The 13,378-nt window shown below is 41.1% G+C and overlaps 1 protein-coding gene across 1 annotated transcript in view; it reads left to right on the forward strand.

Annotated features, from left to right (window-relative positions):
• ABCC2 (ATP binding cassette subfamily C member 2) overlaps nucleotides 1-13,378 on the forward strand; it is an 85,124-nt gene continuing 71,746 nt past the window's right edge. The window contains exons 1-2 of the mRNA XM_066238676.1: nucleotides 1-138; nucleotides 2,392-2,565. Coding sequence (XP_066094773.1) covers nucleotides 106-138; nucleotides 2,392-2,565 — 207 coding nt within the window. The 5' untranslated portion in view covers nucleotides 1-105. The remainder of the gene's footprint in view (nucleotides 139-2,391; nucleotides 2,566-13,378) is intronic.

Here is a 13,378-nt window from a genome sequence, read left to right on the forward strand (position 1 = left end):
ACATCAGAATCGGAGCTGACACATCGCCTTCTACGATCTCTGAGGAAGAGTAAGTAAGAAACAACAGAGTCATACAGCAGTCTTCATTGCAGAAGACCAGGAATCATGCTGGAGAAGTTCTGCAACTCTACTTTTTGGGTGAGATACACTTATCCTCCTCTCAAACTCAAAACAACTAGTAGATTAGCCTAGAGTGGCCACCAATAAGGACCAGAAAAATTAGATATGCAGTTGTTCTAAAGCTCAGGGAAAATTTTTTTAATAAAAATACCTTACTATCTCTAGAGAATATTCTTTTTGGGAGAAGTAATATATTTATTTTGTAACATGTGTTTATTGTATCCCAGACTCTTTTTCTTGAACAAGCTACCTACAAAATTGCCTCTCTAAAGAGGAATAGAGAATGACTTCCAATTTCATCAGTGTTGGGAGTGGGAATTTTGTAATCTGTGGGGTAGGAGGGAGGAGAGAAGGCCTTTGATTGATTCCTGTTGAGATATGCTACTGTTGGAACAATAATGCACTATTCTGAAGGAACTGGCAATAAGCCACATGGACTGGAAGTTGAGGCCAGAGGTGCAAATCTGGGCATCATGGGCACTGAGACAATTTTTTGAAACATTAGAACAGAATATTTCAAGAAAGCAGGGTGAGCAACAAAACCACATGGTTTAGTGGAATAGAGAATAAGAATTAGTGATTTTGTATACGTGTGGTCTACAAACTCCTACCATCAGCATCAGAATAATCTAGATTGTTAGAACAGTTTTAATAAGTCTTCTTAATTCTAGAACAGGGGTCGGGAACCTTTTTGGCTGAGAGAGCCATGAATGCCACATATTTTAAAATGTAATTCCATGAGAGCCATACAACGATGTGTGTACCTTACGCATTATCCAATAAAAATTTGGTATTGTCCCAGAGGACAGCTGTGATTGGCTCCAGCAACCTGCAACCATGAACATGAGTGGTAGGAAATGAATGGATTGTAATACATGAGAACGTTTTATATTTTTAACATTATTATTTTTTTTATTAAAGATTTGTCTGCGAGCCAGATGCAGCCATCAAAAGAGCCACATCTGGCTCGTGAGCCATAGGTTCCTGACCCCTCTTCTAGAGTGAGATAACTGTACAGAGAGGTAAGAAGGGCAGGAACGAGATAGCAGAGCACATGGGCAGCACTTCTCAATCTTACAAAGAACCTGGGCCCTCAAGGCCCTCAAGGCCAGGAGATGTATGCCCTAGGAAGGTAGCACTAAATAGGCCAGCCTTTGAGAATTCTCTCTGAGAATTATCTGGCAGATCATCTTGGTCAGGGCACCTCAACCTTTTCTCTAAAGAATCTGTGCAAACCATCATACAAAACAATTTAACAATATTTATTGGGAGAGAAAAACCTACCTTTACATGACTCAGCTATAAGAACTAGTGCCTCCCACCTTCAACTCACAAAAATGCTTTGCAGAATGCAAAGACTAGCGTACAACTTCCTGGGAATAAGCCTTCGAGCTGACAGTGTCATCACTGCTTCTGTGCTGAAGGCCGCCTCGGGTTCTGTCGTAAGAAGCCCTCAGGAGTCTAGATGTCATAGCATTCTGCCTGCCTGCACATTTGAATGTCTGGCAGTGAGTTCATTATGAGCTGAAAACTCTGAACAAGAAGTTTTTATATTCCAAGGAACCATTCTCTCCTTTGGATTAGGGAATGAATGGTCCCTCTTCTTTCTACAACTTGGCAAATGCAATGGTGAAGTTTAGTCAGAATAACTGGTGGGGAAATTTTACTTAGAATCACAGGAAGGAAGGTTGCATTGGCCAAACGAGTCACTAAATGTCATTAAGTAGTATATTTATATCAATGGAGACGAATAGAAAAATACAGTTAGTCAAAGGGCCAGGCCGGAGGTAGGTACAGGGGATCCTCAGGTTATGACACAGCTCCGTGCCTACGACAGTAACATAACCCAGATTTTTGTGTAAGTCGAAACACACCCTAGCCTAACTCACTTACCTATCCTAATACAGTTGTAGAGTCATAATCTAGAACATAAAAACACAACTAAGCCACAGAAAAAGTAAAAGGACGTGAGTATACTGTACTGTACTCTGTACTTATTCTTTCGCTGTGCGCAACCAAACTAGTCTGCCCACGTAGTCTGTAAGTTTGAAGCTAATGGTGTAAGCCAAAACACTCACGTCTCAATTTTTAAAAGTTTTTATGGGAGTGAGCGTTGTCAGTTTGAAACGTCGTCATATGTTGAGACTGTCATAACCCAAGAACCCCCTGTATAGAACTGAGTTAGCATTGTTTGGAAACGGGTTAGGGGTAGAGGGTGTGGGTAAGGGCTGGTCTTCTGTCTTTAACAATCTTTACATTTTGGTCCTCCAGAATTCCTCCTTGCTGGATAGCCCAGAAGCAGACCTGCCCCTTTGCTTTGAACAAACTGTTCTGGTGTGGGTCCCCTTGGGCTTCCTTTGGCTCCTGGCCCCTTGGCAGCTTCTCCATGTGTACAGAACCAGGACCAAGAGATCATCGATAAGCAAACTCTACCTTGCTAAGCAGGTATGGGAACCCCACTTCTTTAAAATTGCTTCCTTGGTGCACCACAGAGACATTTCTTGGTGGTTAAGGAGTCTTCTTCCTGGTCTTTAACCAGCTTTCCCAGGTACTGGTGTCTCAGGTAGAGCCATGTTCTGAGGATTCCTCTCCCTACCTGCCCCATGCCTCACTGGTCCCTTGCTAGATTTCTGCGAAACATCTGGAGGCTCCAAGGATAGATTTTTCTGTTTCTGGTTGAAGATCTTGTTGAGTTTTGGGGGAGATTTATCGGTATTGCTTCCTACCGTGCCATTACTCTGACGTCATCTCTGCCAGATTTCTTAGTTAAGGTGACTTTAATTTTTGCAAAAAAAAAATAGTGGCTCAGAAATATTCTGGATAGTGGATACTCTAAACACCAGTAATGGGTACTCAATGAGTCAAACATGTAGTTCTTATCTTTTCAGTATTTGAGAAGCAAACACTGGATTGCCTATCTTTAAGCTGTTCTAATACATCAGGAGACTGTAATTCAGTTGGCACGTACCATGAGGTGAAAATAAATTATATAATGTGTCCTCTGCACCAAGTGGGTGATCTGACCATCATCATCATCACCCCCAAACTGGACCTGAAATAGGGCTCTCATTCTCCCACAATCTTCCATAAGTCTATGATCACTCACAGTAGAGGGAGAAAGGGTGAGTGCTCCCAGTGACATGCCTGAGCAGGGAAATAATGTCAAGGACAGGGCAGGGCCTGCAAGTGAGAGCCCAGGAGGAGTGAGGGGAGGAGCCCCCTCAGCCAGCTGCACTGATTAAAGCAGAGTGTCCTGTGGGAAACAAAAGACCCTCAGCTGAGGTTGTTATCTCAGAAGATCCACCTGCCCCTCACTAGGTTGTTCCCTATCCGTCCTGATCTTTATTTAAAAAAAATTTTTTTAAAGATTTTATTTATTCATTTTAGAGAGGAAAGAGAGAGAGAGAGAGAAAGAGAGAGAGAGAGAGAAGAGGGGAGGAGCTGGAAGTATCAACTCTCATATGTGCCTTGATCAGGCAAGCCCAGGGTTTTGAACCAGCAACCTCAGCATTCCTGATTGACGCATCACCACTGGTCAGGCTGTCTTGATCTTTAAACAGGGCTTTAGAAAGATGAATTAGACTCGGAGATCTGTGAGCATACACACCAACAATATGAGATTATCTGCCCTCTAACAGGAAAAAAGAAAGGAACTTGGCCAACGGAACTGGGATTGGCATTGACACTCAGAGGTGGGGCTGTCAGGGATTTTGTAGGGCTCTGAGACCCTGGGGCAGGGTCCCTGCCTGCCCTGCTGACCAGAGTTCTCAGCACAGGACCAAGCACTCGTTAAGACATTTGTCGAATGCTGGTAGTAAATGCACTATAGAAATAGGGCTTGAGGCAAGAGTGTTTTAGACTGAACATTGAACAATATACCTCAGTACCCTTGGAAACGAGTCAGCATGGTGGGCATGGGAGCACACCTGAAAGGAGTCACTCACACATGTTTGTGTCTTTCAGTCACTCACACATGTTTGTGTCTTTTCATGACACCAGCTTTATTCGGGGAAATCTCCCAAATAAGCCGATAGAGTCACATGCAGGTTACACACAGAGAGGGTGAGCTTACAGGATAGGAGCCAGCAGGGTGAGTCTCACGGGAAGTGTCAGTCACTGGGGGTGTCCCGAAGTAGAGAGGGGGGCTGGGTCTCAAACCCCTGGAAGTGGCAGTCCAGGTCTGATGGAGTGGGAGTCTGGCAGGGCTCCATGTGCAGCCTTTGGTGCAGCTAAGCTCAAGCGTTGGTGGCCAGAGCTCTAAGTTCTCATAGCCCACAAAGGTGGAGGTCCCACTCCTGTCGGTGTCCAGTTGAAGTTCTTATTCAAGTGTCCAGACATGTGGTTTGGGGCATTCTGGGCCCCTCCTAAGGGTGTTCTGTTATACTTTATTGCCTCAGTCTTGACATAGCACTTGACATAATTATCATGGCCGAGAGTGACTCCATATTGGATTGTCAAGTGTTCAAAACGTCCACTTCGCTCTTGCTCTATAGAGTCAGTCAAATTGGGGGGGATTCTACCACTTTCTGAAGCGACCAAGGAAAGCCTAGGTAATAGGTAAAAATGAGTAAATCAGTTTCCCATCCTAATCATAGCTGTTAATTCACTTTCTTTTTTTCTTTTAGCCTAGGAGAGACAGAAACAGACAGACAGGAAAGGAGAGAGAGATGAGAAGCATCAATTTGTAGTTGTGGCACTTTTAGTTGTTCGTTGATTGCTTCTCATATGTGCCTTGTTGGGGCGGGAGCCGGCTCCAGCCAAGCTAGTGACCTCTTGCTCAAGCCAGCGACCGTGGGATCATGTCTATAATCCCACGCTCAAGCCAGTTTCAAACCTGAGTCCTCAGCATCCCAGGTCAATGCTCTATCCACTGCGCCACTGCCTGGTCAGGCTGTTAATTCACTTTTAGAAAACGGCTTTTTTGAGATATAATTCATAGTACCATACAATTCTCCTATTTAAATACAATTCTTTTTTTAAAAAAGTATATTCACAGGTGCAACCATCACCGCAATTTTAGATCATTTTCATTCCCTCAAAAAGAATTCCCCTATCTCCTTGTAAACCCTTAGCTCTAGGTAACTGCTAATCTACTTTTTGTCACTCCAGTTTCCCTATTCTAGACTTTTCATATGAATGGAATCATATGTGGTCTTTCATGATTGGCTTCTTTCACTTAGCATAGGGCTTTCAAGGTTAACTATGTGATAGCATTTACCAGTACTCCATTCCTTTCTATGGCTGAATAATAGCCCATCATATGAATATGTCACATTTTGTTGAACTTTTATAAACACAAATCTCTATGGAGAAAAAGAAAGGCAATGTATTTGTTTTTTCTTTTTATAGCGAATTAGCCACCACTCACCCTTGCTCATAGTCTCAGGAGCTCCGTTTATAATTTATATTTTACTTTTTTGTCCTTGAGAGTGACAGACACAGATTAGCTTTCTCTTAAATTTTTCAAAACACAACTAGTCTCTGAAAAAGTCAGAAGTATAAGTCCTCACAAAGTAAAACTTCACTCCTTTCACGAGAACCTTCTTCTAAACTCAAGCCTCAATTTGATTTTTGTTTTTTTTTATTTCTCTGCTTTCTCTACTTACCTGCCTTTGGGCTGTTTGTTTCTCTCTCACTCTCCTGAATCATTGTTACTGCTGTTCTCCGTTAGTCACTAACACAGTGTTTACCTCATCTGAACTAAGTCCATTGTTTGCCCATGCTGGCCAGCGACACTGCAGTGACTTGTTTCAAGGTGCACAGTAGGTGACTGAATGGACTGAATTACAAAATGAGTGAATAAATGTCTGAATGAGTTCGAAGTCCTAGGGGAACAGAAGAGGAATCTGGTTCTGGAGGTTGTGGAAGTGCAGAGGTGAGAGAAAAGTGTGCAACAAAAATGAACTCGGTGTTGAGCCAGTGAGATGTGGGAATCACCTTCAAGTATTTGCAGAAGTATAATCTAGAAGTTCGCCTAGCTTGTTCTGATAAATTTCAGAGAGCAAGATCAAAGTAAATGGATGGGGGCTGTTCCAGGGAAGTGGGTTGGATATACAAAAGAACTTTCTAATAATAATAGCTGTTTGATAATAGACTAGAAGACTGTTAGGGTATATGGTTCCTGAAAATATTAAAACTTAAGTTAGACATTTGTCTGCCAGGAAGTGATGGAAGTTGACTCTCTCTGTAATAGGTAAAATATTCAACCAGAGTAACTTGTCAAAAAAGTACTAGAAAGCCCTGGCTGGATGTCTCGGTTGGTTGGAGCATTGCTCTTAAGCACAGAGATTGGAGTTCGATCCAACCTCTGTATGTGGTCAGGGCACGTACAAGAACAGACCAATGTTCCTCTCTCTCTCTCTCTCTCTCTCTCTCTCTCTCTCTCCCCTTCCCTTTCTAAAATCAATCAATAAAATAGAGAAATAAATACATACATACATACATACATACATACATACATACATACTGGGAAAAAGAGAGCTGTGAAGAGATGGAGAGAGGTTAAACATGGACAAACCATTCTCCTTTCTTTTTTAGATCCCAATGTAATTATATCTCCTTAGGAAGTTGAGTTTAGCAAACTCCATGTGCGCTTGAAGTTCTTCCAATAAATCAGAGATCAAGGGCAAAGACTGTTAATGACCTGGTAATCATTAAACAAACACAAGATTTCCCTAATCCTAAATAAGCAGTGTGTGTGTATGATTCTGATTTTTAAAATAATGCTTGGCTATTGTAGAAAGTTTGGGAAATAGGAAGAAAATTTAATCTATTGATAATTGTATCACTTTGATATATTCTTGTTGACATTTTGGTATGTTTTCTTCCACTCTCTTAGAAAAGTAAAAATGTCTGCCTTGGCCAGCTAGCTCAGCTGTTTAGAGCATCATCCCAAAGCACAGAGGTTGATAGTTCAATCCTCGGTCAGGGCACATACAGGAGCAGATCAATGTTTCTGTCTCTCTCCCTTCCTCTTTCTCTCTCAATAAACATTAAAAAAAGAAAAGAAAAGAAAAGTCTCTCATCCTACTCCTTCCCAGTCCCATTTTCCAGGCTTCCATTAAAAATTATTTTGATGACTACCTCCATACCTGCAAATAATGTATTTATCTTGTATTTCTTGATCTATCAATTAAAGAAAAAATCTATTCCTGCTTTTATTGACACAACTCACAGCTTCCTTCTCCTCTCCTCCTCTTTCTCTCCGTCTTTCTATTCTATATGACTATTTCCAGTTCTTCTGTTGGTTACTTTATAGCTAAAAATAACCTGCCATCGACTTTAGACTCTACGTCTTGATGCCTCTTTGTGAAAGATGAGAGAATTAGTGCCTCCAAATTTCTTGGATCTGGAGAACATCTACAAATTTAAATGTCAGAAAGCACAACAATAAATAGTCTCTAAATTTACCCTTGCTTTCTGGAAATGTTCATCTGAATATGGAATGTTAAGTTAAAAAACAAAAAAAAGTGTTTTAACTTTGAAGATGTCACTATATCTTATATATATGCCCCAGAATCCTGAGCTACTAAATTAGTTTTTTCATTCCTTGTTATCCTCTGTAGAAGCTTTTATTCTCTTTATTCTTGATGTCCTGAAATTTAATGAGAGTCTGTTTATGTGGGTCTTTTTTCATTCAAAGGGTTCTACGGTCTCAACCTAAGACCTCATGTCTTTCTTATCTCTGAGAAATTTTCATATATTACTCCTCTTACTTTTTTCCTTCCAATTTTGAAACTCTTTCTCCAGAACTTCTTTTAGATGGGTGTTGGACTCTGAATTGAACCTTCTTCTTAACTTCTCTCTCTCTTTTTTTTTTTTTTTTTTTTTTTTTTTTTTTTACAGAGACAGAGAGAGGGATAGATAGGGACAGACAGGAACGGAGAGAGATGAGAAGCATCAATCATCAGTTTCTCGTTGCGACACCTTAGTTGTTCATTGATTGCTTTTTAATATGTGCCTTGACCATGGGGCTACAGCAGACCAAGTGACCCCTTGCTCAAGCCAGTGACCTTGGGCTCAAGCTGGTGAGCTTTGCTCAAACCAGATGAGCCCGCGCTCAAGCTGGCGACCTCGGGGTCTCGAACCTGGGTCCTCCGCATCCCAGTCCAATGCTCTATCCACTGTGCCACCGCCTGGTCAGGCTCAACTTCTCTCTTTTTTAAATTTCTTTTTCTCTTTTCCTCCAAGTTCTGAGAGATTTCTCAAATTTTTTCTTCCTGTCATGCTAAAGAGCTTTCATTTTAGCAGTCACTGGTTAGACCTCTAAGAATTCTTCTTAATTTTTGAATATACCTCTTTAAAAAAAACACCCAGCAACCTATTAATGGGTGCAATGTCTTCTCAAATCTCTCATAGAACCTTAATTTTAAAATAATTAAATTTTTTTCTTTCAGTTAATAATTTGTTTGTTTCATCCCAGAATCAATTGTTCTGATTAATTATATTGATTATCTTCTTTGATAGTACTGTTTTTCTCAACTTTCTGGTGGTTATTAGTGTTCTGTTTTTAAAAATATGTTTATATGTTAATGAACGTAGGTGGGAATAAATGGTCCCTCTGCCATTACATAAGTCGGCTTGCCCCTCTGGCCTCTTCTCGATGGGAGGACGGCCCATGATCTCTGCATCCTGGGTGACTGTCTGGACTTACGGGCTTCCCCCGAGAGCAGGATCCTGAGCTGTACCTCTCCACCCCTACTGCGCGCCACATGAATTTACTGGGACCAGGTTACTCTGGGTCACCAATACCCACACTGCCCACTGGGCTTTTTTCAGGGACAAGATTCGGTTTCTTTAGAGAGCACTTCCGCGTTAGACTGTTTGGGGTGGTGGCGGTATGTACAGTTGTCAGTGGATCTGCAGTGAAGGCTGGGGACCAGGGCGGGAAGGAAGTGACTGGCGGAGCTGTACCTGGTCTGTACACAGAATTTCAAGTAAGACTCTGATTTCTGTCCTGTTTCCCATTCTTACTCACCGCCAAGCCTGACTACAGAGAATAGATTTATAGCTGTTAAGACTCTCTCACATGCAAGTCATACTTGTTGGTTTAAACAAGAAATAATTTATTATTTTATATGAGAAGCAGTTCAGAGCTGGTGCAACTCCAGGGTTTGTTAATGGAGCAGCTCAACAACATCAACAGGCAGCTGATTATGTTCATCCTTCTGATAATCTCCACATATCAAGTGGATTACAGGGCCAGCGCATGACTGCAGGATGGGGCAGCAGCTCCAGGCACCACGTTCTTATGCCAGTGTCCAGAGGCTGATAAAGAGGCCAGGTGTCCTTATCACTTAAAAAAATAAGCTTTATTGTGATATAATCCACATGCCATAAAAGTCACCTGTTTAAAGGCGTATATAGTTCAGCGGTTTTTAGCATACTCACCATCACCGCTGTCTAATTCCAGAACATTTGCATCACTCCAGAATGAAACCCTATACCTATTAAGCAGAAACACCCTCTTCCCGGCCCCGTCTCCTCCAGTCCCAGGTGACTATAAATCTTTCTGGGTCTATGAGTTTGCCTAGACAGAACATTGCATATACTTGGAATTAAGCAATATGTAACCTTTAGTGTCTGACTTATTTCACTTAACATGTTTTTTCAAGGTTTATACATATTGTAACATGAATCAGGACTTCATTTTTTAAAGTCTTTTATTGCAGTAGAATATACATAAGATAAAATTTTTAACCATTTTAAAGTGTACAATTCAGTGGCATTAAATACATTCATAGTGGTGTATAGTCATCACCACTATCTAGTTCCAGGACTTTCTCATTACCTTTAATGGGAATCTGGTACCGGTAAACCAGTTACTTCTCATTCTCTCTTTCCCCTAGCCCCTGGCAACCACAAGTCTGCTTTTGGTCTTCCTATATGCCTAGTCTAGGTAGTTCATATATGAATGCAATCAGACAATATGTGGCCTTTTGTGTCTGGCTTCTTTTATTTAGAATTATGTTTTCAAGTTTCATCCAAGTTGTAGCTTGTATTAATATATTTCATTCCTTTTTATGGCTGAAAAATATTCCATTGTAGGGGTACTGTATACCATATTTTGTTTATCTAGCCATCGGTTGATGGACATTTTGGTTGTTTCTGTTTCTCGTCTATTTTGAATAATGATGTTAGGAACATCTGTGCACAAGTTTTTGGGTGGACACAGGTTTTCAATTTTCTTGGATATATAAATAGGAGTAGAATTGCTGATTCACTTGGTAACTATGAGAAACCCCATATTGTGAAGAACTGACCGACTGTTCTCCAGAGTGGTTGCCCACTTTGATATTCCTGCCAGCAATGTATGAGTTTCTAACACAACAGTCTCTCTAGTCTCCCCCCCCCACACCTCGTCCTTTGCTTTCCATGGTTTCAGTTATCTGAGGTCAACCACTACCTGGAAATATTAAATGGAAAATTGCAGAAATAAACAATTCATAAGTTTTATATCGTGTGCTGCTCTGAGTAGTGGGATGAAATCTCTCACCATCCAGCTCCATTCTGTCTGGGATAAGAACCCTCCCTTTGTCTCCACGCTGTATACACTACCCATCTGTTAGTCACTTAGTAGCCATCCAGGTTATCAGACTGAGTGCCTCCGTATTGGGGCGCTTGAGTAAGTAGCCCTTATTTCATGTAATAATGGCCTCACCGTGCAAGAGTAGTGATGCTGGCAGTTCAGATCTGCCAGAGTGAAGCCATGAAGTGTATGTACATACATGAAAAAAACATAGGTTATATAGTGTTCAGTACGATCTTCCGTTTGGGGCATCCACTTAAGGCCTTGCAACATATTCCCCTGAGGATAAGGGGGAACTACTGTACTCATCCTCATCAATACTTGTTACTGTCCATCTTTTATTTTAATTTTTATTTATTGATTTTAGAGAGAGAGGAAGGAGAGATAGAGAGAGGCAGAAACATTGATCTACTCCTGTAGGTACCTGACCAGAGATCGAACTGGCAACCTCTGCATATCAGGATGATGCTCTAACCAACATAGCTATCTGGCCATGGCTTGCCCTTCTTCTTGATTGTCGCCATCCTAAGTGTGAAGTGATGTCTCATTGTGGTTTTTGATTTGCATTTCCCTAATGACTAATAATATTGAGCACTTTTTTCTTATGCTTTTGGCCATTTGTATACCTTCTTTGGAAAAATGTATTATCTGAATAAACTTATTGCCCATTTTCAAAAAAGATTTTATTTATTGATTTTACAGAGAGGTGGGACTAGAAGTAGTTGCCTCACTCTAGCTGTTCATTGATTGCTTGTCATATGTGCTTTGACCAGGCAAGTCCAGGGTTTTGAACCTGTGACTTCAGCGTTCCAGGTCAGCAATCTAGCCACTGCGCCACCACAAGCTAGGCCCTTTACCCATTTGTAAATTGTGTTATTTACTTTTTATTGTGGAGTTATGAAGCATTCTTTACCTTCTGAATTTATGTATCACTTTGAATGGTGAAGAAAACATGTCCAAAAAGTCTCCACAAGCTGGTTCCCACAAGCTGTCCCCCACTTCTCTTTCGCCAGAATTGTGTCACATACGCATGGCTAAAGCAGTCACAGGCCAGGGGAATGGGATCAGCTTGGCTGATTTTAAGTTACCTCATGGTGTTGGACATAAGTCCAGCTTCCATGCAAACATATGGCTGAGCTGAGTACAGTAGATATTTCACAAAAGGCAGGTTTTGGTGGGAAGAGGAGAATGGCTTTGAAGAGGCAATTCTAGCAGTCAGGGAGGGTCCCAACAGAAACAGATGGCTGAGGCAAAACTAAAGGGAGGAGGTTGTATTTACAGAGGGACCTGGGCTCAAGCAAACTTAGCACTCCAGGCTTGGGGGAACGAGAAAGGTGAGTGAATCTGGTGGGACCGACAGAATATACAAGCAGCAGCAACCGGTGATGTTGATCGCAACCCCCCTTCATTCTTGCCTCTTCTTGTGTGTGTTTTGGGTCATGGTTTTCTCTGCTTTTACCTGTCACTGTTGACACGTTTGCTTTTCTTACTAAAATTTTTTGCTAAAATTTACTTGGTCTACTGCGCTCACCCTTCTTTATTCATATTCTCAGTGCCATTATAGATGTATTTCTTGGATACTTTGCTGTTATTTCAATTGGTTTGGGGAAAATGGGAGATAAAAGTACTAAGCATGGCGTCTTGGATAGGAAATTACTGTTCTTTTCATTCATGTTTTTAAATATAATTGAACTCATTGTATATGCTTCTTTTTTTTTTTTTTTTTACAGAGACAGAGGGAGAGTCAGAGAGAGAGATAGACAAGGACAGACAGATAGGAATGGAGAGAGATGAGAAGCATCAATCATTAGTTTTTCATTGCGACACCGTAGTTGTTCATTGATTGCTTTCTCATATGTGCCTTGACCGTGGGACTACAGCAGATCGAGTGACCCCTTGCTCAAGCCAGCGACCTTGGGTCCAAGCTGGTGAGCCTTGCTCAAACCATATGAGCCCGCGCTCAAGCTGGCGACCTCCTGGTCTCGAACCTGGGTCCTCTGCATCCCAGTCCAATGCTCTATACACTAAGCCACCGCCTGGTCAGGCTGTATATGCAATTTTGTAGTCTGCTTTTTTCACTTCAGATGATATAAAAAGCATTTCCCCATGTTAACTTTATTCTTAAACATAGTTTTGATGACTAAAATTGTTCATCAGAGAGTACACCATAATTTATTTTAACCACTCTTGCAGCATCAACTCCTCTCAACAAATATCTCTACTACTGTTTTCTGGGTTATTTTAGGGTCTTCACTATTAAAAATGAGACTCCAGCTAATATTCTTGTACATAAATATTTGCCTGCAATCAGATTATTTTCTCAGAATAGATTCCTAGAAGTAGAATTACTATATCAAAGTATCTGAGCAGTTTTTTTAAATTTTTATTTTACTTATTCATTTTAGAGAGGAGAGAGAGAGAGAGAGAGAGAGAGAGAGAGAGAGAGAGAGGAGCTGGAAGCATCAACTCCCATATGTGCCTTGACCAGGCAAGCCCAGAGTTTCGAACCCACGACCTCAGCATTTCCAGGTTGACGCTTTATCCACTGCGCCACCACAGGTCAGGCCAGTAGAAGAGCAGTTTGAAGCCTTTGAAACACAATGGAAAAATTTTATAATCTAGGAAGATTTTTGAAATTTTCTAGTCTCACCAAAAGTGTGTCAACATGCATTTTTCGGCACCCTTCTTATCATTGTGTAATATATTTTTCTTCAATTTTATATGCAAAAT

Source organism: Saccopteryx bilineata, chromosome 7 (genome assembly GCF_036850765.1).
Source record: "Saccopteryx bilineata isolate mSacBil1 chromosome 7, mSacBil1_pri_phased_curated, whole genome shotgun sequence".
In the NCBI taxonomy this organism is placed as follows: domain Eukaryota; kingdom Metazoa; phylum Chordata; class Mammalia; order Chiroptera; family Emballonuridae; genus Saccopteryx; species Saccopteryx bilineata.